Source organism: Pipistrellus kuhlii, unplaced genomic scaffold (assembly GCF_014108245.1).
Source record: "Pipistrellus kuhlii isolate mPipKuh1 unplaced genomic scaffold, mPipKuh1.p scaffold_m20_p_53, whole genome shotgun sequence".
NCBI classification, from domain to species: Eukaryota; Metazoa; Chordata; class Mammalia; order Chiroptera; family Vespertilionidae; genus Pipistrellus; species Pipistrellus kuhlii.
Genome location: NW_023425555.1, coordinates 2,044,610 through 2,070,573, shown reverse-complemented (window position 1 = coordinate 2,070,573; position 25,964 = coordinate 2,044,610). Strand labels below are relative to the sequence as shown.

At 54.9% G+C, this 25,964-nt stretch overlaps 3 protein-coding genes across 6 annotated transcripts in view; 2 read left to right on the top strand and 1 right to left on the bottom strand.

The window, feature by feature from the left end:
- The window catches only part of STXBP1 (syntaxin binding protein 1), a 43,713-nt gene extending 28,436 nt beyond the window's left edge, over nt 1-15,277 (top strand). For 2 of the 3 annotated variants that reach the window (XM_045573600.1, XM_036416178.2), the window contains 9 exons: nt 451-516; nt 1,200-1,280; nt 2,709-2,847; nt 3,487-3,596; nt 5,062-5,163; nt 6,955-7,040; nt 7,571-7,725; nt 9,172-9,297; nt 13,382-15,277. In XM_045573600.1, coding sequence (XP_045429556.1) covers nt 451-516; nt 1,200-1,280; nt 2,709-2,847; nt 3,487-3,596; nt 5,062-5,163; nt 6,955-7,040; nt 7,571-7,725; nt 9,172-9,281 — 849 coding nt within the window. In that variant the 3' untranslated portion in view covers nt 9,282-9,297; nt 13,382-15,277. The remainder of the gene's footprint in view (nt 1-450; nt 517-1,199; nt 1,281-2,708; nt 2,848-3,486; nt 3,597-5,061; nt 5,164-6,954; nt 7,041-7,570; nt 7,726-9,171; nt 9,298-13,381) is intronic. The other variant, XM_036416179.2, reaches the window with a different exon arrangement.
- Nucleotides 15,278-18,722: 3,445 nt separating this feature from the next.
- On the top strand, nt 18,723-24,256 carry CFAP157 (cilia and flagella associated protein 157). The gene is made up of 9 exons (XM_045573602.1): nt 18,723-18,868; nt 20,204-20,475; nt 21,144-21,297; nt 21,950-22,217; nt 22,594-22,724; nt 22,869-23,019; nt 23,376-23,515; nt 23,675-23,861; nt 24,156-24,256. The coding sequence occupies exons 1-9, from the start codon at nt 18,723-18,725 to the stop codon at nt 24,225-24,227; spliced, it is 1,521 nt and encodes a 506-aa protein (XP_045429558.1). The 3' UTR covers nt 24,228-24,256.
- Nucleotides 24,122-25,954, bottom strand: PTRH1 (peptidyl-tRNA hydrolase 1 homolog). Of its 2 annotated transcripts, none has more exons than XM_036416190.2 (5): nt 25,797-25,954; nt 25,195-25,414; nt 24,888-24,987; nt 24,700-24,745; nt 24,122-24,629 (listed from the first exon to the last, which is right to left on the bottom strand). In XM_036416190.2, the coding sequence occupies exons 1-5, from the start codon at nt 25,905-25,907 to the stop codon at nt 24,420-24,422; spliced, it is 687 nt and encodes a 228-aa protein (XP_036272083.1). In that variant the 5' UTR covers nt 25,908-25,954; the 3' UTR covers nt 24,122-24,419. The 2 variants fall into 2 exon arrangements, with proteins under 2 accessions (XP_036272083.1, XP_036272084.1); XM_036416191.2 differs by having other exon boundaries at nt 24,122-24,602.
- Between the last annotated feature and the right edge of the window lie 10 nt (nt 25,955-25,964).

Sequence of the window (25,964 nt, the reverse complement as noted above, 5' to 3'; positions counted from 1 at the left end):
ACACCTGTCAGGATGCAGATTCCAGCCTTTTCACCTTCTCCCTGATGTTCCTGTCTACTCAGCTGCAGCCTTTCAACATGAACTTGATGCCTAGAGCGCTTAAGCTGGGGGTACAGAGAGGCAGAGGATGGACAAAAACGTGTTCTTTCCTGGCAAGAGTTATGCTCTCAGTAACTTTCTAGTCCAACAAATAACACGTAATTGCTGGGCTCCAGAGTTCATTTCTCCACCTATGAGACAGTCTTGCTATTTGGGTCAATAATTATTTGACCAGAGGCTTGGCACTCTGAAAACACATGATCTTTGTGTGTAATGGGTTTCTTTTGAGAGTTACAGAACACACCTGGGGGTTCGGTGCTGGCTGCTGTCCTCTCCTGCGCCCACCACACTTGCTCAGCCTCCTAGGTCAAGGCCACCGGCGTGAGACGGTCTGCTTTCCTTTCCTTACAGACCACCATGCGGGACCTGTCCCAGATGCTGAAGAAAATGCCCCAGTACCAGAAAGAGCTCAGCAAGGTATGGCGGTCCTAAGTGATTGAGTGCGATCGTGAGTGGAATCAGCTTCAGAAAAGTGTCTCCAAGTCCTAGCACACTCACCGGTTCATTGGCATCCACGGATCTCCAGTCATCCCCGACCTTATTAGACCAAAATGGGAGGCTGGGGGGAGACAGCTTCTTTTCTATGACTTTGCTCCTCTCCATCTGTTTCTCTCCATTCTTCCTATTCCTCTTCTCATCAGCCTCGCCACAGGGCTGCTTGAGTGTCATCACAACTTGGCAGCTCGCTTCCCTGGAATGAGTGACCCGGGACAGAAAGCTGGAGAGAAGTCACATGCCCTCCCCGTCCTGATCCAGGATGTCACACATCACTTCCTCCGCACTGTTCCTTAGAAGCGAGTCACTACACCAGCCCACACTCACATAGCTCCTCCTCCTGGAGGAATAATAGCCAAGAACTGTGGGCACATTGTGCAGCCATCATCCCACCCATCCCACCCACAAAGGACTCCTCCCTCTTCTCCACCCTTTGAATGTGGTTTGTCCCTCTGTCTCGACACGTAATTCCCTGCCTTGTGATGGTTGTGTGCCGGCCTGCGTGAGGCTGGTGATTCCCTGGTGTCTGGCCCACTGTTTATGCCTCACAGGTAGGTGTCACACATGTCAGTGAGTAATCTTGATCACAAACTGCTTTTTCCTAGTACTCCACCCACCTGCACCTCGCCGAGGACTGCATGAAGCATTATCAAGGCACCGTGGATAAGCTCTGCCGGGTGGAGCAGGTAGGACCCTTTCCTTCTCTACCTGCCCTGACCGCTTACCCAGCAGAAGTTTAACCTCCGACCCTGAACATCCTGCAGAATCATAGGAAGCAGAGACAGAAAAGCCTACGAGATTGTGCGGTCTCACCTCTCGAGCCAGTGCCGTATACTCTCTCGGGTAGGGACTGGTGGTCTAGAATGCCATGCCGTTTGGATTTTGCATGTCTGGCTTTCCGAGTTCTGAGCCCTACAGGGCGGGGCCGGCTGAGTTGTATATCCGAATGCATTTTCCTCCCACTGCAGCCACAGCAGCTTGTGGCGAATTCGCCCCGCCTCACTGATGATCACAGTTAGGGCTGTGCGGTCAGAGTTTGGGATTTGAGTTGTGTGTCTGTCATGGATTTGTTTGCTGTGCCCATTTCTCTCTGTATTTTCTTTATCTGCAAAGTGGTGTGGTGCCATGACGTCTGTGGTGTGGTGTGGCGTGGCGTGGGGTCAGTAGGCTGGCACTCAGTTCTTCAGTGTGATAACATGCCGCAGCCAGGGGCAGCTTCTCAGGGAGAGAGGGCTCTCAGCAGCAGGCCCCTCCTCACAGTGAAAACAGCTCAAGTTCTCAGTGTGATGCTGGGATGTACATCTGGTTTGATGTGAGGGGCTCAGCTTGGGTTAGAAAGACCTGCCCCCATTCATCGCCTCTTCGAATGGAAGCAGCCCTGCTAAACCCGTCCGTGTCCTGGGTGATGTTGGCAGACTCAGGTGCTCCTTCACCGCCAGAGAGTGGGTTATCTGCATCAGGGACAGCGCGGTCGGGACTGGTCCTCGGAAGTTAGGGTTTCAGAGTGCTCAGTGGTATTTGGCGGACCAGTTACATTTAATTTGCCTTGTGGAAAGGGTTAGGGTCAGGTCCTGCTGAACAAACATCCGTGAGGCTGGTGGTGGGACTGAGAGGTGAAGGGGTCTAGAGAGGTGCCTGCCTTCCTCCCACCCAGACTGGGAAGAGGCCATGAACTTGTCATGATTGTTAGGAATGCTTGGGATCCTAAGGGGGAAACGGAAACCGTCAGGCGCCTTCTGTGAGAGCCACAGAGGAATTGCAGCTGCTGGTCTCTGAGAACAGGACCAACAGTTCCTGCCGGGCTGAGCCTGCTGCCCTGGCTCAAAGCTCCCCCTGAGGCCGGCACAGGTTCACTGGCACTTCCGGAAGGGAACAGCCAATTTTAAACAAGATGGCAAGGCATTGGAGTGACACCTGGAGCTTTTCCCCACTGATGGTCCAGAAAACGGTGCTGGTTACACGGGTGCTGGCCGGCATCGTGAGCGTAGAAGTACCTGCTCAAGCCCTTCGCCAACCCGCCACATCCCAGACATTTACGGACCAGCAGTTTCCTGATAGTTGCCGCCTGTCCAGACTGTCACCAGTGTGGGGCCAACACGGTGTCCTTTCCGCAGGACCTGGCCATGGGCACGGATGCTGAAGGCGAGAAGATCAAGGACCCCATGAGAGCTATTGTCCCCATTCTGCTGGACGCAAATGTCAGCACTTACGACAAAATCCGCATCATCCTCCTCTACATCTTTCTCAAGAATGGTAGGTATGGGGGGCATGAGGAGGGTAGTGGGGGACCACGCAGGTGGGAGAGTGGTTTAAAGGAGTGGAAGGGCATTTGACAAGAAGATCCCGGGGGCTCTTTACGTTTGGGGAAATGTGACGAAGGCCAATCAGTTTCCACTGGAGGCTGTGCCCCCAGTAGTTCCAGGTTAACCAGTGATATGGGACTCACAGCCGAGGACCGAGGGGCGGGGGAGTCCCTAAAGCAGAAGCCCGTCTGCCAGACAGCCTGAACTTGCACCACTTGTAGCCTGTGCCTTTAAATATGATTTTTACCCGATCATAGTTGCCCATGTGTGTCCGTTGTGCAAAAAGATGGGCACAGAGACTCTTGCCCACGCTGACTTGGATGTGGGCCCAGGGTGGCAGGGGTGGCTGAGAAGCGGAGATGAGGGAAACAGACTTGGAGAGGGAATTGCCGATGGTCGCAGCACGGGATGGAGTGGCGAGTGTGGAACAGGAGTCCTGGTCCTCGCCGTATGGTGAAGTGATGCCATGAGCAGGTTAATTTCCACCAATGGCGAAGAGAAGGGGCGCTGCCCCCTCCCGCCAGGTGGTGGGCGGGCTCTGAGCGTGCACCGTGCGGGGCGGGTGTGGTGACCGGTTCTGTTCTCTCAGGCATCACTGAGGAAAACCTGAACAAGCTGATCCAGCACGCCCAGATCCCCCCAGAGGACAGCGAGATCATCACCAACATGGCACACTTGGGCGTGCCCATCGTCACCGACGTAAGGGCCAGCCTTGCGGGGGTGGGGTGGGGGGGTGAGCAGGAGGGAAGCTGGCAGGCCTTTCTCTTCTCCCCTAACATACTTAGGCAGCTTATGAGGCACACGCTCAGCACTGAGAAAGAGAAAGCAGGTAAAATCAGGAAGAAAGATACTGAGATGGGAGTAACAGAGGGTTAGCGCCAGGAGCCCCGACGTGCCCATGTGGGTGCGGAGCACGGCCACCAAAGCTGAGCCATACCGTGGACCAGCCCATGGCAGGAGCCACGCCTGCAGGTCGGCCTGCCTCTGCCTTTGGACACCCAGACACAGCTTCTTCCGTGAGGATCCACACTGCCACTGACCTAGGACCCAGTCAGGGCAGCTAGTCTGGGAGGCCCAGCCCACAGCGGGCTCTAGGAGGGGCTGGGGTGGGGGCCCAGGATGAGGAAGAGTCCTGAGCACTCCTCACAGCACCCCGCAAGGAGCCCCCAGCCAGGGACCGGGTGGGTGTTCCTCCTGTGGCAGCAGCTCTGCCGCAGTGCTGACCACGCGAGAGCTGCAGGTGCCGCTCGGGGCACCAGACCAGAGCCTGTAACTGGCCTTTTAGACCCATGTTCCCAAGGGACCAGGGTGAGGATGGAGATGATGCCTGCAGTACAGCCTGTGCTGTTGAAACAAAACCAGAGAGTAAGTCACACCCAAGGCAGTATGTTCTCCTGATGCCAGCCGACAGCAAACTCTTCTTTTTAACTCCCTGAATTTTTTTTAATTTGACCTGCATCTGCCATGACTTTAAAGAGCCAAGTTTGGCCCTGGCTGGTGTGGCTCAGTGGGTTGGGCATTGTCCTGTGCACCAAAAGGTTGCCAGTTCAATTTCCATTGGGGGCTTATGCAGGCTTGATCCCTGGCATGGGGCACGCAGGAGGCAACTGATAAATGTTTTACTCTCACATCACTGTTTCTCCTCTCTCTCCCTCTTCCTTCCTCTCTCTAAAATTCAATTTAAAATATTAAAAAATAAGCCCTAGCCAGTTTGGCTAAGTGGATAGAGTGTCGACCTGTGGACCAAAAGGTCCCAGGTTCGATTCTGGTCAAGGGCACATACCTTGGTTGCAGGCTCCTCCCTGGCACAGGCCCTGGTACATGAGGCAACCAATCAATGTGTTTCTCTCACATCGATGTTTCTCTTTATCTTTCCCTCTCTCCACTCTCCCTAAAAACCAATGGAAAAATGTCCTCAGGTGAGGACTAACAACAACAAAAAATAGTAATAAAGTAAAATATTAAAAGTCAAAAAGAAAAAAAACCAACTTGGCTCCAGCTCCTCGAAGGGCATACTTTTGGCTTTCCGAGGGAAAACGCTCCCACTCGTTAGTGCTTGCCCTGCTGCTGTCTGAAAGGCGTCCTTGGGGAGAATTTCCGGAGGCCAGCACGGTCCTCTGCGGTCCGCACGGTCCTGACGGTAATCTTGTATGTTTGCGTTCAGTCTACGTTGCGTCGCAGGAGCAAGCCAGAACGGAAGGAGCGCATCAGTGAGCAGACCTACCAGCTGTCACGATGGACCCCGATTATCAAAGACATCATGGAGGTCAGTGATGGGTGGGTGCGGGGGCTGGGGGTAGAGGGGTGGAGACAGACGCCAGGCCCAGGCTCTTCACGAAAAGGCCTGATGTTCCAGCTCCAGGGCTAGCAGGTGGCGGTGCCCCCAAAGGACAGGCTCCCGGGGGCTCTCGCAGGCCTCGCGGCACGTCTTGTCCTGGGGCTAATGAAGGGCCGGTCCCGAGACCACGTGATTTCTAGGCAGCAGGAGGCCGAGACCCTCAGTGGTACCACACCCAGAGGAACCAAACAGATCGCAGCATCAAAAGGGCCCATGGGTAGCCAGTTCCATACTGAGGTGTGGGTGGGCCTCTGGAAAGTGAGCCCAGCCTGCCCCTCTTCTCCCACTTACCCTGTCCCTCAGTCCTCCATGCCAGCCAGAGACCCTGCCAAGCCTATTTCTGCTTCTACTCTTCTGTTCAAACCCACCCCTTGTCTGGAACATTCTCACTCTCCTTCCTTCAAAGTCCCCATCTCATCTCATTGTGCCATCCACACCACCCCTGTCCAACCGGCCCACAGGGGCGGCCTGGACTCCAGGAGCTTGCGTTAGGGAGGTTCCTTGTGCATGCGCGCTGCCTGGTGTTTGCCTCTGGCCATGCTCTGTGCATAGTAGATGTTCCACGTTTGTAAGGCGCCTGTCCCGCCCATCTCTTCTTGTAGATCAGGGAAGCATGTGTAGAATCCCACCTGCTAGATGTTGGGGTGGGATTAGGGCTAATTTGTCCACTCCTCACTTGACAGGCAGATGGGACTGGGGTCCGAGAACGAAGAGACTTGCTCAGGATCCCTTTGCTGACTCATTGCAGAGCAGGTGTTCGTACTGAATTGTACGTTAAAATAAATATGTTTTAAATATATACAGTGAGTCAGCTTCCTATTTTTAAAATGCACAAACCAAAAAGCTGGGTGAACAAGAGACATCTAGAAACCAACTGCAGATCCTGGCTTGCTGCAGAGGGAAAGCCAGCCCCTGCCTCATCCCTCCTTTGTTCTCTGCTCCCTTTTCTGCCCTCCTTCCTGGACCCCCAGGGAGACGTGTGCGCTTGGCATGGTGGCTTGAAGGGGGAGTGTAGGTTCCTAGGCAGCAGGAGCTGAGAGCTGGGATCTACCCACCAGATAATTAGTCCCTTGGGCAGAGAGGGTTGAAGGCTTTCACTTGCCTGAGAGACTGCCAGTGCCTGGTTTCTACAAGACTGATGGTGGCAGGAGTTTATGGGACAGAATATGGCACCGTCTCACATAGAATGTAAGAGGGAAAAAAGACTTCATTGCAAGAAAAATCAATGCAAGTTTTAAAGATGTCTCTTAATGAGCAAACCTACAGATTAGCTTCAGCATGCTGGCGGTTCTGGGCTTGCTCTCCACACCGGGCACTGCCCTGGGCAGCGGGCGCAGCAGCAGCAGCAGCAGCAGCAGCAGAGCAGGGAGGTGTCTGGGTGCTGCAAACCTGGCGTGGTTTTCACTAAGTGACTTGTTCTTTGAATTCTCACCTGGGTTCTGTCAGCCCTTTCCCAGCAGGGGGCAGGCCTAACATAGGTCTCTCTTCTTTTTATATATTTGTATGGATTTCAGAGAGAAAGGAAGAGGGAGAGAGAGAAACATCATGATGAGCGAGAATCATTGCTCGGCTGCCTCTTGCACACCCCACACTGGGGATCGAACTCTCAACTCAGACATGTGCCCTGACCCGAAACAAACCATGACCTCCTGGTTTATGGGTCGATGCTCAACCACTGAGCCACACAGGCTGGGCAACATCAGTCTCTTTTCTTTCCAGGACACCATTGAGGACAAGCTCGATACCAAGCACTACCCTTACATCTCTACCCGCTCCTCTGCCTCCTTCAGCACCACCGCTGTCAGGTGAGAAGCCCGAGCAGGCAAGGCGGCAGGAAGGGGACTGGCTCTGGTGGCGTGACACAGCATGGCCCGTGAGACCCCCTCGCTGTGCTCTTCGCAGCCAGCTGCAGGCCGGCCTGGCAGTGCCCCCCGCCGTGAGGCCCTTCCTCTCAGTGCAGGAGGCCGGCCCAGTGCGGCATCTGGGCACCTTCTTTGTTCCTGTGACCGTTGTTCCTGCTCGCTGCCAGCAGAGTGCCCATTCAAGCCTAGGAACAGGTGCCCCGTGGGTAGATCCTGGACGAACAGCAGCCGGAGGAGTCAGACATGTCAAACAGTAAAGCCAACCTGAACCTGGCTGCCGCCTACCTGTTTCTAAGAGGCTGACGGTGGCAGCAGGGCGCTCGTAGCGGTTCTGCTCCCGGCCCCGCTGCGGTTCATTCACATCCCTCACTACACAGCTGCTCTGTGCTCACGTGTACAGAACGAACATGCAACATGTCACACAGATACGAGTGCGGTGAACATCATCACTCTCTCTCTCCCCTCCCCCTCAGCGCCCGCTATGGGCACTGGCATAAGAACAAGGCCCCGGGCGAGTACCGCAGCGGCCCCCGCCTCATCATTTTCATCCTGGGAGGCGTGAGCCTGAGCGAGATGCGCTGCGCCTACGAGGTGACCCAGGCCAACGGCAAGTGGGAGGTGTTGATCGGTGAGTGGGATCTTCCCAGGGGGCGGGCTGCTTCGCACTGGGCTCCATTCCATGCTTTGGTGTTTCATTCCGTCCGTCCATCCGTCCTCGACGCCGCTGCCCACCAGGCATCGTCTCTAGAGCTGTTCGTGGTCGGCAGAAGCCCAGGGGCGAGGGTTCCTTCCTCGTGTCTGCGTGCGGAGGGAGGGGCCCGACAGACTCCAGCAGCCCGGCCCTCTCTCTGCTCTGCCCCTGCCTGTGGGTCATCAGGGCACGCACCCCCCTCTCCAGGCCGCCATCTCCTTTTCCAACCGAGCAGGCTAAGAACACCCCTGACAGCCCCAACTAGCCCGAGGTGGGACTTGTCCTGGCATTGGGCCTCACACCGAGGCGCTCGGTGAAAGGAAGGTAAACTCTGACCCCTCCTTCCCTCTCCGTCGGAGACTCACAGACCCGGTGTGAGCAGAGACTGCCCGAGGCGTGCCGGCCTCTGCCCAGGCCCCCCTCTGGCCCTGCTACTTCTTGGTCTTTCACACCCTGTCTGCGACTTCCTGATGGTTTTCCAGAGGAAAGGAAGCAAGTCACAGGAGCCGACTCAGTGCAGCGGGACGTGTTTCTCCTTTTCTTGCTTGTAGGCATGCCCACAGTGCTAGGGCTGGAAGAGAAAGAGGGAGCTGAGAAAAATCTTGCTTTCACCAGGTTTCCTCAGTCCCTCCTTTCCCTTATCAAAATGAGTGAACTTGCCAGGATGGCACATACTACCTGGCCGGTTCTGCCCTCTCCCCTTCCCTCGACAAGACGTGTCAGCTTCATGCCTCCCTTTGGAGTGGCTGGGTCACAGTGCCCCCAGGCTCTCAGGGGAGTAGGTTCTGCACACCAGTCACGTGGTCATCCCTGGTGTCTCAAGAGGGACCTAGAAGCACCATTCAGTGGGCAGACCGGACATTCTTCCTCCTGGCCCTGCTCCCTGGAGCTCCCCCATCTGGTCGCCATTTTTCCCTGTATTTTCCTTCCTTTTCGTAACGTAGGCCTCGAGATAAAGCGCTCTGCTCCCTGCTTACATACGTGTTGCATGTGTGTGTTGGATAATTCTTAGCTCATACACAGTTTTCCTGGGCAGAAGCTGTCATAGCCGGGCTTGGGGTAAATCTCCATCTTTAGCTTTGGCCATGACCGGAGGTTCCCCATTGGGAGGTGGTATAACCTGGGGGGATGGAGTGGCCCACAGATTTGTGGAGGGGCCTCGCTCAGACAGCCGACGTCCGCTGTGTGGCCTCACCCGCTTTTGTGCATGCCAGCCATCCTTGCAGTACGTGTGCCTGTGTGTGTGTGTGTGTGTGCGCGCGCGCGCGCGTGTGTGTCTTGCTTTCTCATATCTCACTGGCTGCATAAAACATAGGCCTAAGTTGGCATGTTCCTGTTCCGTACCTTTGTTCAAGCAGTCAGCTGGCCTCTGTTCTCCCGCAGGTTCTACTCATATTCTTACTCCCACCAAATTTCTCATGGACCTGAGACACCCCGACTTCAGGGAGTCCTCTAGGGTATCTTTTGAGGATCAGGCTCCAACAATGGAGTGAGAGCCAAAGAAACAAAGTAAAAGCAGCTTATTACAGAAAAGAAACTCTTCCGCTCTGAAGGGTTTTCTTTGATTATTCCGTCACTTTTTATTTTTTCTCTTTTTAGTTTATTATTTATTTGATTTTCCTTTAACAAGAAAATGCTTGCAGTTCTTAACACCGATTGAAAATGTGTCCGATGCTGCCTTCACACACTGGCCACGGAGCCGGCCTGCGGGCTCTCTCCTGCCCGGGGTTCCCTGCTGCTCAGCCCACAGCGGCAGCCTCTAGGGTTTTAACCTGAGAATGAGGATAATGCTGTGAACAGCCCTCCAGGGAGGTCAAGGGATGCCAGAGGGGCGCGCCCAAGCCTGGTGGCTCAGGGAGGCGTTTGTGGGCACCAGGAAGAGAGTGCCTTGTCCAGGTTGGGGCGAGGTGTGGGAACCTGAGCACGAGGCCAGCAGGCTTTCAGGGATACCCCTGGGTACCCGACTGTGGGTGAGGCCCTGCGGAGAGTAGAGTAGACTCCAGTCAGTGGTAGTTAGACATGTAATGCCGCCTTCCGGGACAGGCGCTGATTCCGAGGGACAAGTTTGGGTCACCAGCTACCAGCTACGTGGTGAACCCCTGCCAACCATGGGAAGAGCTCCTGTTTCATGTTCTTTGGAGAAACGCACTGATCAGCCATTTGCTCTTTCAGTCATTGCTTTTATTTTATCCCCCTGTGACCCTTCCAAGAGCTGAGTAGTTACCCTCCGCGCCTACAGAACTCGGTGCTGAGAGCCTTTGGATAGAAGCTCCCACCGCACTGCACCTGCTCAGTCACCAGGACCCGCTGTCTGTTCGGTAGATTATGCAGATCGTGTTCTTGTCCCTCCTCGTTCCCTCCTCTCTCCTTCCATTCTCCATATGGGCTGGGACCCTCCTCAGAGGCGTTTAATTGGCAGGCTGATCCAGAACGCCATGTCTCGTTACTCAGGCCTTAGCTTCACTGCCCATTCTGTGATGAGGCCACAGTTTGTGTCCCTGGCTTCATAGACTCCACTGACATGGGCCCTGAAAATGCGCCCACTCCTGGGCTGAGCTGTGGCCCCGTGAGTCTCAGAATGCGAGTCACCTTGAGCAGTGGGCAGGCCTGGACCCCGGCCCCCGCTCTGCCACAAGGACCTGTGGCTAGGTCATTCCCACTTCCTGGGCCACAGTGTGTGGACCACAGGGAGGCTGGACCATAGGGTCCCAAGGCTCCTCAGATTACTGACTCCAGCCATGCAGCCCTACCCATTCTCAGCTCCCCGTTGACCTCAGGGGAATGCCTTCAGCACCCTGGCTAGGAAACCTGGAAGGTTTATGTGAAGGGAGTATGCTCATCCCTAAAGGACTTGCTCCGAAGGCCAGGCCATTTATCTCCTCCTCTTTTCCACCCTAGGCAGCCTGAGAAATAGCAGGTGGCTGTGAGCTAGGACCCTGGGTCTGGCCATGGCCCTGAGCTCCTCCCATTCTGCCTTCCCAAGGAAAGCCAAACCTGGGAGCTGCATAAACAGTTATTCTTCAGAAGCCCCTTGGGAGGTTGGTAATGAGAGTTAGAGCTGTCTAGTTCTGTGTGCAGGTGGCATGTACTGCAAGATGTGCTTTTTAAAATTGATTTTGAGAGAGACATGGGTTTGTTGCTCCATTTATGCATCCATCAGTTGATTCTTGTATGTGCCCTGGGGATAGAACCTGTAACCTTGTCTGTCAGAACGATGCTCTAGCCAGCTGAGCACCCGGCCATCGAAAGAGGGATTTTGTCCCAGCAGACCTCTGTGTCTGCCACAGCATTGAGTCTTTTGGATGACTTTGTTCTTGGAAACCCGTTCACATTTCTCAACCTTCCAGTTATGTGGACTAAAAGGGACCCTCAGAGCAGTGGGACCTGCTTGCTGTTCTAGAAGGCCTATGTGGTCAACTACCTGTTTAAACCCACCCCACTCAATTAGCAATATTTGTGGTGGTAGAAAGCCTAACCAAGTATTAAAGCAATACAGATGATTGGGTAGCAAGAATGGGCACTCAGCTGCTCCGGGCCCTTTAAACAGATGAGTGAGTGAGGGCCCAGGGCCGTGCCTGGCACAGAGCCCTACGGTCCTCTCTAGTTGCCCAATCCTGGGTTTTCTTCTCTCAGTCAAAGACTGGGAACACCATATGGTCAGTGACCAGATAATATAAGAAAAGTCTAGAGCATGATGGAGTCCTCATCCTCTTTGGCCTCCCCCAAATTCTGAATTTGCAAGGAAGCAAGGGCAGGGGGAGCTCTGGGACGGGCACCTGACCAGAGCCCCCTCTTGACGTTTCCTCTAACTCGGGGCCTCCTCATTTCCTGGAGCTCAGTGGATGGCCTGGAGGAGGGTGTTAGGGATGGTTTTCGCTGGCCTCAGCCTAGGATGCCCTTGAGCTAACCCTGCACCCAGAGCCCAGGCTGTCTTTCAGGATGTAGACTAGAGGTGTCGAACTCAATCAGAGAAGGGGCCAAAATCTAAAATCCAGCCTAAATCGCGGGCCGAATGGTTTACTGAACAGTCATAAACTGTCATTGTGATGGAAACGCAGCGGGAGTGCAGTGATGACAGCGCGGTGCGGGCCACATTGCAAGGCCTGGCGGGACGGATTTGGCCCGCGGGCCTTGTGTTTGACACATGTGATGTAGACCCACAGTCCTTGTCGATGGACATTGGAAAGCCCTCATTCTCACACAGCTTACTGTTAAAAGCTTGTAACATTTAAGTCCTGCTTTCCCACTTGTAGAGTTTTTGACTTTCTTTAGGACTCGCAGTAAGACTGGTAGAGTCGCAGAAGTGTGTGCTCTGGGGGAAAGGAGCACCAGAATGACACCAGGGGCATGCTGCGGAAGCTCTGTCCTGTTTGCAGGAGCCTCAGTGTGCAGGGTCATGAGTCGCTGTAGAGCTGGGGACTGGTGCCTGCTGCCAGGCATCACTCAGCTGCTCCGAGCTGTGACAGATGCCTGGGACTTGAACTGCAGGGAATGGGACGTTGGGAGGAAGCCCTCACACCAGGGAAGGCTTTGCCAGTTTGCTGCTGGTTTGCACTGACTGGGAAGGTTCAAGCCTGCAGCTCTAGCAGTCACGGGTCAGCTGAACAAGTAGTGGTCAAAGGCACAGGGACCTGGTGTGTGAGATCACGCCCAGCAAGCCAGCCCAGGCCTTCTTTGCCTACCCTTGCTTGGGGTGGGAGTCTGGCATCCTGAGGTTTCTGTTCCCTCGTCCCATGAAGGCCATGCGTGCACCCGCATCTCCAGGGAGGCACATTTTCAAGTACGGGTCTCTTTTGTTCAGTTCTCTCCCACCAGGATCTTTCTTTGACGGCCCCTGCTGCATGCGTGCAGGCCTCATGCTCACACACCAGCCACCTCTGTTCTGTTTGATATGTCCATGTCCAAACCCCACGATCCATGCATCTTTTTTCACTGCACTTACTAGATCTCTCTCCTTATGAAAAAGGACTTCATTTACTTTTATTTGTTTATTCTTTTGTGGTAGAAGTTATACCTAATTCCATTAGCTTAAAGTTTTGCAAGCATTTCTAATCTCTTACAATGCGCGGTCTCTATAAGGTAAGGCCTCAGGTCCCCCGCCCTCTCCTTTTCACACCTGAGGTCCCGCCCACCACCCATGGCAGTTCCAACCATCTGCTCCAGAGGTCAGTGGCTTCCCCCAGGGTGTTCTGCCCACCGGCTGCCTCCCTCCCAGGCACCGTTCTTTCCACACACAGGCCCCTCCTAGTCCCCTCCCCATTCCAACCTTCCCCTGCCATGTGGTTTGGAATTCCTCTCCCTGCTTCACCTTGAGTTCACAATGCAGCTGCCTCATCTCCTGCAGATGGCGCTGAGCCCTGAGGGAGAGGCCTGCTCCTTCCTTGGTGCAGCCTGGGACCCTGCCTGAGCCAGAGGATGTTTTGTTTATCCCCAGTCCCCAAAGCCCAATCAATCCCCAACCCCCTCCCTGCCTCCACTGACCACACCAGGGTGGGGCGGGAGAATGGGTGCAGGCCTGGGAATCTCGAGCAGGGAAGGAGAAAGTATCCTGACCTAGAGCCGGTGAGCTCACTGTCTTCTCTGCCTCCCTCAGGATCCACGCAGATTCTCACCCCACAAAAACTGCTGGACACGCTGAAGAAACTGAATAAAACAGATGAAGAAATAAGCACTTAAAACAATAAGCTGCCCCTCCAAACAGCGAACCCTCTCCCCCATGCTCCGCTGCCCTGCCGCCGCCCACAGTGGTTCCTTTGCTGACCCTGCCCTTCCCTGCCTCCCAGCTCTGCACGCCCTAGGCGGCGCTGTTGCCGCTGCGTTCTCGTGTTTAATGATGCCCTCTTCTCTCTGAAACAAAAGACAATAATGCATTGTGTTTTTAAAGAGACTATCTTCTATACGTGCCCAGGGAGGAGAGGTTCGTGTGTGAGTGGCACGCTGCTGGAGAAGTTTTGGGACTGTTCAGAGTGAATGGACACCTTCTCCCATTAGTTAGGATTCCGTGACCTTGTACATAACCTGGTGCGACACGTGCCGATTGCTTGAGTATGGGCAGGCAGATGCTTGAGTGTTTTTAAAAACCTGTCTTGGGTTGTTTCTGTTCTTATTGGGATGCAGATGTCTGTTCCGGGAGTATTTCAAACTGAGTCTCTCTCTGTCCTTTCACTCCGATCCCCACGCCCCAGTGCCTGCTCTCATCAGGTAGGCTGGGCAGGGAGGACCAGGTGGCAACTCGGAGGTTGGAGCTGGAACCCACCTCTTTGCTTTCCTTGGTGGCCCATATCCCCAGTGCTGGGGCTGGGCTGGGGCTGGTGTTCAGCTTGTCACCGTGCCCTCCATGGCTGCGTCCACAGCACAGTGGCCCTGAGGGAAGTCGCTCTGTGGTCTAAGTCACTGTGCCCTGACCAGTGAGGAGCAAGCTCCCCCTGGAGACCTTGGTCGCCTGGAGAAGGATTTAGGCCTGATCTTTTGATCAGAGAAAGTCTTTCTTATTGGGGTCAGCCTGGGAAAGCTCAGGGGTTAGGAATGGACTAGAACAGAGTGGGCTCTGCAGGATGCTGTCAGAGGGCCTTCTCTGTAGAGAGGGCCTGTCCCCTAAGACATCCAATGGCCAGAATCATAGTCCAATGGATTTATACAGACTTTTGCCCACTCAGATGATCCTCAGTGGAATATACTTCCTAATATCTTATTTTTTTGTAGTGCAGGGTCATATGTTGTTGTGCTTGTAAGAGAAAATGGTCATTTTATTCCCTGTATAAAAACCTAGCTGTATAAAACTTAGCTCTAAGGCGAAACTTAAAGAAGCAAATGCAGGCAGGATGTCTCGTCATCCTCAAGACTCAGCAGTTCTCGTTCTCCGGGAGTGAGCACACTGTTTGTTCTGCTGCTGTTGTCATGAAATATAATGACAGTGGAAGTCACAAAAATGTCCCCTGTCCAGCCCCCGCCACCCTTTTACTCCTGCAGACCGCGTGTATATTACTGTCTTGTGATGTCGTTGCAAACGTGGTGTGTGCTAGTTTAACTCGCCCGCTCTCCTTTCAGAACATGCTCCTCGCCCGCCCGGTAGATGCCTGTGGTGTTCTCTCCTCACGGCCTGGAAACCTCTCCCCCCTTTGCACTCAGATTAGTTCTCAGGCCTGTCTCCCCTCGCCCCTGACGATATCTTATTTCCTTAGGACAGAGCTGTAGGTACTTGCATTCGTTGGTTTCTTACTGTTACTGCTTGTTTTGTCCCCTCCCCGTGACCAATGCTTACGCTTTAGGACTTTGTTCGTCGAACATGTTGGTTTTCTTTTCTCTGTTATTTATAGAAAAAATAATTTATCAAAAGGATATTTTAAAAACCTAGTCTGTCTTGAAACTTGTTTACCTTGAAATTATCAGAATTTCAGTGTTTGAAAGTATTGAAGCACAAACATGTATCATCTCTGTACTGTTCTGTACTAAAGTACTTCAGTCTAATAAAGAAATAATTTGGCGCTCATTCATGGTGTCCAAGGTGACTGTGGGCTGGTTTCACTGTGGAAAGTGGAAAGAAAGGCTTCTGCAATGGTCCATGGCAGAGGAGTCCAGCCACCCCAGCCACGGCTTGGAGTCTCCTGGATCCGGGTCTCCGTTACTTACATTAAGATCTGTAGCTGTTGCACATTTGGGGACAATCTGTGAAGCTTGTCTTGGCCCCTAGCAGCAACAGCAAGCTACCTGTAGATAACATTGTCCTTCCATCACCCTATTTCTCTGTGTCTAGTATGTCTCCATCTCAGAGGCTGCATGCTGGAGGTCTCCGCCAGACCCTGCTCATGTGCCTATACGCCACGTTGGTGTGACACCAGGCTTTTGTTCCTGGGAGGCAGAATGGCAATGACTAGGAGCACAGACCTTGGCATCAAGCAGGCTTGGCTCAAATCCACAGGACCTTGATGAGGAACTTTGTTCCCTCCTGTGAGGGATGCCTGTGGAAGAGTGATACTGAAGGGTAATTTTGCTGGATATAGAATTCTTGGTTGACAGGCTTCTTTCTTTGGCACTTTCTCATTCTACTGCCTGTGTGGAAACTTTTTCTTTATTGTTTTGTTAATTTAAAAAATATTTTTATTCATTTTAGAAAGGGAGAGGGCGATAGAGACATCAATGATGAGAATCATCAATTGGCTGCCTCCTGCATTTCACCAGTGGGGGATTGAGCCCGCAACCCAGGTATGTGTCCTAACTGGGAATTGAACCATGACCTTATGATTCATAGTGGATGCTTAACCACTGAGCCACACCAGTGGGCAGATTTTCTTAAATGAATGTTTTCCCATTTTCTGTATACCCTTAGAACAATTTTCAGATACTTTAAATAATTTTCTTGTTTTTAAATCTTCAATTAAATTGTCTTGCTGAAGGGAGGTTGGATCGAGCTCCTTACTATGCTATTCTGGAATCCCCTCCACGTGTGGTCAGTAAGTAGATGTTTGTAAGTGCCTACTATGTGCCAACTTCCATCCTAGGCTCTAGGAATGCAGCCACAAACAAGGCAGACTGGGTCCTCATGAGCTCACACTAGTGGACGGTAGTACTGTATCTCACACACACACACACACACACACACCCTGGATGAACAAATCTCTTATGTCATGTGCTCCACAGAGGTTGGCAAGATGTCAGGTATGTTGAATGATGCGTGTCCGCCGCCCTGTCTCCACTGCTCCTAGGCTTCCTTCCCTCCAGTGCTTTCTAGAGGTGGCAGTGCCCCAGCCCACCGGCCACTGCCCTGGACTGATGCTGCCGCCTCCTGGGCTGTGTGCACTGCACCTGCTTCTCTCAGAAGACTCAGATCACAAAGTCAGGAGGCTCTGAGCCCACCACCACCAGTCCCCAGTGTGGACACAGTTTAAGCAGTAGCAATGAGATGGCTCTCTGGGAAAGGTGAGGACTGTGGCCCCAGAATAGGGAGCTTTGGAGAGACTCCAAACAAGTTCCAGAAAGGGGTATCCTTCAACCTGCAGCATTCCCTTCCCCTCCCCACCATCAAGAAGGCCGGCCGGACAGTCCAGCTGTCACTCTAGCTGTGTGACTGCAGCTGCATTTATAAACCTGGCCTTGACCCCCAGGAGGAAGTACAGGCCCAAGAGCTGATACCTTCTGTGGGCTCTAGGCAGCCCATCAGGCGGGGATTCAGAACTACCCTGAGATGGGCCTCCGGTAAAAGGGTAGCAACCCAGGAGGCAAGAGGAAGGAGAAGGCAGCTGGGGGGTTCAGGCTCCATGGGGACCCTTTGCTTGGGCAAGGCTTCTGTGGGGGAGCTTCTCAGGTCAGTGAGGCAGCGATCTGTAGCTGGAGGAATGGCCATTGCTTTAGGCTGGAGGGCCAGTCCCTCTGCTAGCCCCGTTTTGGGCACTGGGTCAGGCCATTCTCCTCTCTGGGCCTGTATTGTCCTGTTTGCAGTCCAGGGCAGAGAAACTCAAGCCCACCTTTAACCAACCACTGCTCCAACCTGCCTCATGGCCAAAAGTAAACACTCACCTCTCTGTTTCTGAACCTTCCCCGTCCCTTGGCACCCACTGCAAGGATCTACCGCTCAAGCCAACCCCTAAGACAAAAGTAATTGGGTTTCACCCTGACTAGCCTTCAAACTGCCAGGATGGACTGTGTCATCTCTTGCTAAGTGCCAAGCTCTAGGACAACAGGGGTGAAGAGGACCCGCCCCTGCCCCAGGAGTGCCTGGGCCACAAGCTATGTGTGAATCTACAGGCCTACAGGCATGGTCTTCAGGAGGGGGGGCGGGTGAGGGGAGATGGAGCATGAGGGGCCAGTCAGGGCAAAGCTCCAGAGTAAGGCCTTTGTCTGCCGGGGTCAGCGCGGGACAAATGGAGCGCTTTCACTGAGCCGTGTGGAAAACTGAGCCAGCCTCTGGACAGGGATGTCTTGGGACCCCAGTATGGGAGCCTCCTCTATAAAACATCTATTTTTTAAAAATATAGATATCTTTTTTTTTTTTTTGTATTTCGGAAGGGAGAGGGAGGGATAGAGATAGAAACATCAATGATGAGCCGAAGCTGGTTTGGCTCAGTGGTAGAGCGTCGGTCTGCGGACTGAAGGGTCCTGGGTTCGATTCCGGTCAAGGGCATGTACATTGGTTGCGGGCACATCCCCAGTAGGGGGTGTGCAGGAGGCAGCTGGTCGATGTTTCTCTCTCATCGACGTTTCTAGCTCTCTATCTCTCTCCCTTCCTCTCTGTAAAAAAAAAAATCAATAAAAATATATTAAAAAAAAAAAAGAAAAAGAAAAAAGAAACATCAATGATGAGAATCATTAATTGGCTGCTTCCTGTGCCCCACACGGGATCAAGCCCACAACCCAGGCACCTGGCCTGACCGGAATTGAGCTGTGACCTCCCACTTCGTAGGTCGATGCTCACTAAAATACCTACCCTTACCGTGCTGCCTCCCCACTTGCTTTGGGTGAACCAAGAGGATGATTCTGCTATGTAGCTGCATCACCAAAGAATTAAGCTGGTCTCAGGCCTCAGGGAGGAGTTTCTTGGCCTGGGGCCCTGGTGACCAGCTTCTTCGGACTTGGGGAGCTCTGGGCAAGATGTCCCCCTGATCAGCACAAAGGGGCAGGGAGTGACTTCTAGGCCTCTGAACTACTATTTCTACATCACTTATTGCCACTTGGAGGAGAAGGCCCAAGAGTGCCCAAGAGTGCCCTGAGAGCTGCCATCCTGGTCTGGAGACATCAGAACCTAGGAAACCCCAACCAAGAACCTCTATGGAGGTTCTGTCAGCCTTGGAGTTGCAGACCGTTTGCCAGTGCCAGCCTTGCCCAAAATAGGGCAGGGCCCCTTTAAGCCTTGTTTCAGTTTGTTGCTATGTATGAGACCAACTTCCTTAGCAACCACCTGGTCTTTTAAAGGAGCCCTGAGGTAGTGGTGGTTACCAGCCATGGCTCCCAAAAAGAAGGCAAACAAGGTGGCCAAGGAGAAGAAAAGTGTCAAGGAACCCGTTGTGCCCATGGAGATGGCTTTAGCCGAGGAGTTACGGGAGTTCTACCACATCCAGATCCGAGACCTGGAGGACAGGCTGGCCCGGTGGGTGGGCACAGAGTCTGGTCCTGTGGGGCCAGAGGCTCAGCTGGGGATGGGAGTGTGTGTGTGTGTGTGTGTCTTCCAAGACATGTTCATCTGGCCATTTTTCTTATTTTCAAACCAAGTTTCCTCCCAGTTATGATGCACTGGCTCAGTCTCAGGGTCACCCCTAAAAGACCCTTTGGTGATGAGCAAGAACCCCACATGTTGCAGATACAGCTAATGTTGCCTCCTTCATGTGTGCCAGGTGGGTGCTGTGCTGGTGCTCAGTGTGTTCTTGAACACAGCCATGAGAGAGGTCCACATGCATCACTATTACACAGATGGAGGGTCTGAGGCTCAGGGAGGGCAGGTCGCCTCCAGGAGGAAGAGGTGGCAGAATGGGAGCTCTGGCCCCCTGACTCTCCTACACCAGGCTGCTTCCTTGCTCCACAGAGCAGGTCACTCAGTGCTGCACCCTGCAGGGCCCTGTATGCAGTAGCCATTCAAAAGATGTTAGTTGGGTAAATTGTGAATTAAAACATCTTTCCAAATATCACCAATTATTCCCTTGGAAATCAATAGATCAGATGATACTCTTAAAAATTCACAAGCTTCCTTCAAGCTGAGGCACTGGATTGAATGTATTTGGGGAAAATGCATTTGGGAAACAGTAGTGGGTGCTTATTATTTGCTCAGCTCCTCTGCCAGGCCCCAAGAATATAGAGGTGAGGAGGTCAGAGGTCAGCCAGGTGGTGAAGACACACATCAGGTCTTGACTGCCCAGTGAGACAAGGGCACCAAAGAGAGGGTCACGAATATGGCTCAAAGCCAAGAAAACTCCACTGAGGTAATAGTGCCTGAAGGTAAGGAAGCTAGCAGGTGCAAAGGGTAGGGAGGACACAGAGCTGGTCCATTTCGGCAGTAAGTGTTGTGGTTGAGCCTTGACTTTGGGGTCAGATTGACTTGAGTTCAAATTCTGGTTTTGCCACTTACTAGGAGTTTATTTCTCTGAGCCTCCGTTTTCTCATCTGTCAAATGCATATAATCATCATAGTACCCACTTCTTTATGGGCTGTTGTGAGAATTCAGCAAATATACGAATATCTGCTATACACAGCTGTGAACACGAGAGGAAGGCTCTGCCCTCAATGGACCTGCCATTGTAATGATGTGATGAAAGCAATGCACTGAGCAGACACTGGCTATGGTCATGAGTGCAGGTCAGGGGGAGGAGGCTGGATTCTGACCATGAGGAACCTCACATGCCCCTCTGTGGGAAGGTCTTGAGGAAGGTGGCCCAGTGGCAGAGGCCTGGCATGCCCAGACCCTTGGAGCTCTGCCCCACCCTCGCCTCAGGTACCAGCACAAGTGGGACGAGCTGGCCGTGCAGGAGAAGCTATTCCGCCAGGAGTATGAGCAGCTGGCCAACAATAAAAAGGAGATTGTGGCCTTCCTCAAGCGCACGCTCAACCAGCGGATGGATGAGATCGCTGACCTCAATGAGCAGCTCCAGAGCCTGCAGCTGGCCAAGGAGATGGAGAAGGATGCCTTTGAAGCCCAGCTAGCCCAGGTGCGCCATGAGTTCCAGGAGACCAAGGATCAGCTCACCACGGAGAACATCATCATTGGTGAGCGGGGCCTGGGGGCACCTGCCATGGAGACAGGGAACCCAAGTCTCTGGCTCTGCGTGCTCAAGTCCTAGCTCCACCACTATCTGTGGGCTTGGGCAAGCACTTACCTCTGACAGTTTTCCCACCTGGGAAATGGGGATATGTCTACCTTAAACAACAGCAACTATGTGCTGCTTCCTACACACTCATTACCTTCCATAATGAATGTCCCAGCAATCCTATGAAGCAGGAAGTGCTATCTCCCCCATTTGTAGGTAAGGGAGCACCGTAAGAAGGTGAAGTGTCTTGGCCAAGGTCACCCAGGGGGCAAGGGTTGTTTTGAGGCTTAATGACAGCATGAATGCCGGCCCAGAGGTGATCCGACTGCATAGTTGCTGTCACCACGCCTTCATCAGACCGGCGTGGAGTGTCAAGCACAGCCTCTCAGAGGTGAAAGCTGAACGAGTCTTGGTAAGATTAGTGGAGGGGAAGAGAGCGTCCCAGAATAAAGCAGTAAAGATGGGCAGGACTGGGTGTAGGGCAGGGGTCTGGCTCTACTGGATCAGGAACCCTAAGGCAAGCAAGAGGAAGTGGGGAGGGAGGGGCATTGCTCTAGGCCCTCGCTGCCCCTGGGACCTGCCCTCCTGGGCGGCCCCTCACCAGGCCTGTGTCCTGGGAGGGGGCAGGGGGGAAGCTGGCAGCCCTGGAGGAGTTCCGGCAGCAGAAAGAGGAACTCTCAGAAAAGTTCTCATTGCTGGAGGACCAGCTGCAGAAGCAGGATAAAGAATACAAGGACTACATGTACAACCTGGAGAAGAAGTCGGTGCTGGACAGGGACAGGTGGGCAGGCCGGGTGCTGGGAGCCTCTATCAGTGGGGCAGGTGCAGCCTGGTCCTCAGACCAGTTTGCCTCACTTCTGATCGGGGAGACTGTGTAGCTCATCGACTCCCATCCTGCGCTCCCCGGGATCCTGGCAGGTTTATGGAGGGTGTGAGAAAACCACCAAGCTCCCCGGCTCGCCCTCACACTGGCATTGGAGAATTCCTCACCTTCCCTTTGCCAGGTGGTGTGACTTAAGTCATTTATTTTATAGGTAATACATTGATTTGGTTCATAATTCAAGGTACAAAGGGTGCCATAACAGATTTGGCTCTGTAGATTGAGCATCGGCCTGTGGACTGAAGGGTCCCAGGTTTGATTCTGGTCAAAGGCACATGCCTGGGTTGTGTGCTCAATCCCCAGTAGAGGGTGTGCAGATCATTGATGTTTCTTTCTCTCCCTCTCCCTTCCTCTCTGAAATCAATACAAAAAAATATATTTAAAAAGGTACAAAGGGTCTACAGTGAGAAGCCTCCTGCCCACAGCCCACCCCTTCCTGGAGGGACTAGCAGAGGTGGCCCTAAGCACTCTGGGCACCTCCACATAGGAAGGGGGTGCCTGAGGTCTGTGCCCACTCTGCCTGACCCCTTTCATCCCCACCCATCCCGAGTAGAGTGAAGAAGGAGATCATTCAGCGTGTGAACCAGGTGGCCACGGACTTCCACAAGGTGGCCACTAGCCAGATGTGGGACACAACGAAGCAGGCCATCCTGGAGAACAACACTATTACCCTGCAGCTGTCCAGGGTCTCCCAGCATGGCATCCAGCTGCTGCGGGAGAACGACCAGCTCAAGTGCAACCAAGACAAGCTGTACAAAGAGCTGGAGATGCTGCGGAACACCAGGCAGGCCATGGCCAAGCACAGCAAAAACAACCAGAAGGTGTGCCTGCCAGCACAGGGGGTTCGGCACCTACTGGAGGGCATTCCAGGGGCCCTGCCCTGAGGGCAAACACACACTTGGCAGGGTGTACCTGGCCTGGGGCCAAGTGCCGAGGGAGCCAGCTGTGAGAGGACCGGCCCTACTTGTGGGGGCTCTACGGTGCTGGCCCCGGCTCATTTTTAATGTTTGGCTTAAAGCCCCTGTAACTTGAAGTGGAACCCACTCCCGGAGAGCTGAGGCCCTGCCCAGCTGCTCTCCGGGGATGTGACCTCTCTGTGCAGTGGGGTGAGCCCTGGCCGAGTCTAGAACTGGGGGCGTGGGGCTGGCTAAGAGCCCACGGTGGATCCGGGGTATGGCCATCTGCCCGCACCCACAGATCATCCTCATGCTGACTGAGAAGTACCACGAGCAGCAGCAGGACAAAGCAGAGGCTGAGCACCAGCGTTTCATGCTGGGCGAACTGGAGCGGAAAGTCCAGCACCTGCAGAAGGACAAGGAGGCACTGAGGTGGGGCCACATGGCGCAGGCCAGTGACTTCCTCTCTCTGGAAGAGCCTGGGGCTGGATGAGGGGCCCTGTGGGCTACGGAGCAATGGCTGGGCCCAACACCCTGGAGTAGGGAGGTGGCTGACTCCTCTGGTCCCACCACCAGGAGCCAGAAAAACCAGCTGAGCCAGCAGCTGGAGCACCAGCACGCTGAGGTGCAGCGGCTGCAGCATGAGCTGGCCAAAGAGCAGAAGGTGCGGGCAAGCCTGGGGACGGCCCTGACCCAGGCCACCAACTTCCTACAGAGTGTTATGAAGGTGAACAAGAAGTGGGTGAAGGTGGTGGTGGTTGGGGGGTGGGGGGTGCAGGGGTCGGTCAAGGACAGAAACCGCTCCGAGATAACTGGGCTCGCGGAGAAAGCCACGCCAGGGTCAGACACCCCACTTTTCCCTGAGAGACTCCTGGCAAATCTGTCCTTTTCTGAGTCTTAAAGAAACTGGATGGAGTCCTTCCTTCTCTGAGGCCCTGGAAGGCCTTGGGCTTTTTGGAGAATGGGTACCGCACCACAGCCGGGGCACACTTTTTAAAACAGGCACTGGGTTGGAGTTTCCCAGAGGTGGGTGTTGGGGCCCCTATGGGCCTGATCCCATGCGCCCATCCCCACCCCTCCCAGCATCTGCAACCAGAAGAGGAGGACGGCAACTCCGAAATAGTGTACCAGCTTCACTGCAAGGAGATTCTGCGGCAGCTGCTGTCCATGCTCAGCCCCACCATGGTCCTGAGTGCCCACCACCGTCATGGCCAAAAGGAGAGGTGAGTGACCTGGTGTGACCTCAGAAGCAGCTGTAGGACTGGTCAAGGACTGACTCAGTGACCCTAGGCCAGAATGTGGGCTTCTCAAAGCCCCTCTGAACCTTAGCCTCCTAATCTCTGAAATGGAGGTGATTACCACCACACACCCCCCCTCCGCAGCCAGAGCAGCACTCCGCCACGCAGGAATGGGTCAATGCTCCAACAGCTGTCTGACTTCCCAAGCTACCAGCTGATAGACATGGGCCTGATGTCTCGTACGGTCCACCTCTCACCCAACCCCGAAGACCTCAGGGTGCTGTCACACGTCACTCGTATGAGATCATTCCAAACATTCGGCAGCACTGAGGTGAGAGTGCCTGGGACCTCGATGGCAGCAAGATGACAGCCAGCCCTGGGTGCCGATCATGGCTTAGTCACACTGCCATGTGTGGCCTTGGGGATATGGCTAGACTTCTCTAAGCCTCCATTTCCCCATCTGTGGAATGGGCTGAAGGAAGGAGTGACAAGGCCTCAGAGCCCCAAGGCATGCCCACACAGCCCCTGGGAGGGGGGCTGCTGGGTCCCTCCTCCGCAGGCAGGAGAAGGGTCGGAACCCCCTGAGGAAGCTTCAGCTTCTGAGCAGGCATCTTTAATCTTACAGTTCCAACCCTCCGAGTCTTCAAAAAAGATGAAAAAGCTCAGTCTTCCTGAAGTTTCCCTACTTTCCAAGTAAGACACAGAGAGAAGACCAACCCTCATCCCCAAAATGGACCGATCCAGCCCCAGTCCCTTTTAATCCCAGAAAGCCTAGAGTAGTCCAGACAAGTTATATAAAATGTGGATCCCGCAGGTTGGCGTGACACCTCTGTGGACGTGGCTGGGTATCTGGGCATGGCAGGTGAGCAGGCAGCGGTGCCCACTGGTGTCAGGTGCCTGACCAGGGCCCCTGGCTTCGCTCGCGGATGTGGTCCAGGAGCAGGTCTGTGGCACGCTCCAGCACTGGGGGCAGCAGTTCCTGCTCCGACGGGGAGAAGCGGCCCAGCACGTGTGCCTGCACTGCATTGGGGTGTGTCGGGCGCCCGATGCCCACCCGCAGCCGGGGCATTGCCTGTGAGGAGCAGAGGGGCGCAGGCAGCTTTGGAGAGGAGTGTTGGGCCCCAGGCCAAACCACCCACCCAGAGCAGAACCAAGGGGGGCGGACTCACGTTGGAGTTGAGGCAGCTAATGCAGGAACGGACTCCATTATGGCCCCTTGGAGGGATGGGAGAGGGGCAGTCAGTGCTTCCCTGAGTCAGCACCCTTCCCTCTCCCAGCCCGGGCTGGGGCTGGCACCCTCCCCCACTTCAAATGGGAGGCCACCTCCCCGCCCCACCCAGACGGGCTTGGGCCTCACCTGGCGCTTCCCCCCAGCTTCAGAGCCAGTTTCCCCAGCGGCTTGTCCAGGTCGTCGTGCACCAGGTAGACCTCCTCGGCAGTCAGCCCCAACAGCTCCGCTTGGCACAGGGAGACGGTGGCCCGGTTACCGCTGGCCGGCCCAGGGGGCGCTTTTCCACCTCTCATCTCCCAACTCCCGGGAGAGGCCACAGTTTAAAGAAACCGAGGCTCCCGCAATACCCGAGGCCATGCGGCAGCTGGAACTCGGGAGGTGAACCGTGGCCCCTGCGCCCCCCAGGCAGGCTCCCCGGGCGCCCCCAACTCACCGGCGCGGGCCACGCTGCGCCCGTTGGCATTCATGAGCCGCCGCGGCCGCAGCAGGACCAGCTGGGCGTCCCCCAGCGCGGCCCGGGCGAGGTCGGCGGCGCAGCGGCGGTCGCGGGCCCAGCGCTCCGCCACCCCCAGACGCCGCGCCAGCTGCCCCAGCACCGCCATCCCCACGCTGTGCCGCGTGCCGGGAAGCCCGGGGTTCCCCAGGCCGGCCACCTGCGGGCGGCACGGGGGAAACTGAGGCCCGACGGCTCCCCACACCCTGTATCTCACCGTGCCCGCTGGGACCCGAAGCCGGAGGAGGGCAACGCAAAGCGGGAACGGAGTGGGGAAGGTGCGCGGGGAGGGGGCCCGGAGACCCCGGAGACTCCAGAAGGCTTTGGGGGAGCGGGCGCCCCGCGGGCTGGGCGGGCCGGACAGGCGGGGCGCCGGGGCGGAGTTTCGGGGAGTTTGGAGCCCGTCGGAGTCCGGGACCCATTTCTCCATTTAAAACAGCAACACGGAGGCCGAGAACCTGGGGGCCTTCGTCCGGGAGGCAGAGGCGACACTGGAGTTCGGTCCCCGGGAGCCCCTACGTCACCCCCTTCACCCCACTCACCAGCCACCGCTTCCCCGGGGGTCCGAGTTCCCAAACGCACCCGCTCATGGCTCGCCTCAGCAGCCGCCCCGCCCGGCGAAGGCGCGGCGGCGGCCGGCACGTGGTTCCCATCCCGGAACAGCCCCGCCCCTGACGTCACCACCCCTCGACCAATCGTGGCCGCCGCCT

Coding starts and splice junctions, on each gene's coding strand:
- PTRH1 (XM_036416190.2), bottom strand. CDS start 25,907: ATGGGAACCACGTGCCGGCCGCCGCCGCGCCTTCGCCGGGCGGGGCGG. Junction 25,415..25,796: donor CCCCGGGGAAGCGGTGGCTG/GTGAGTGGGGTG, acceptor TGCCGCCCGCAG/GTGGCCGGCCTGGGGAACCC. Junction 24,630..24,699: donor TTAGCTGCCTCAACTCCAAC/GTGAGTCCGCCC, acceptor TCCTCTCCAAAG/CTGCCTGCGCCCCTCTGCTC.
- CFAP157 (XM_045573602.1), top strand. CDS start 18,723: ATGGCTCCCAAAAAGAAGGCAAACAAGGTGGCCAAGGAGAAGAAAAGT. Junction 21,298..21,949: donor TCGGTGCTGGACAGGGACAG/GTGGGCAGGCCG, acceptor CATCCCGAGTAG/AGTGAAGAAGGAGATCATTC. Junction 23,020..23,375: donor TCCTACAGAGTGTTATGAAG/GTGAACAAGAAG, acceptor CACCCCTCCCAG/CATCTGCAACCAGAAGAGGA.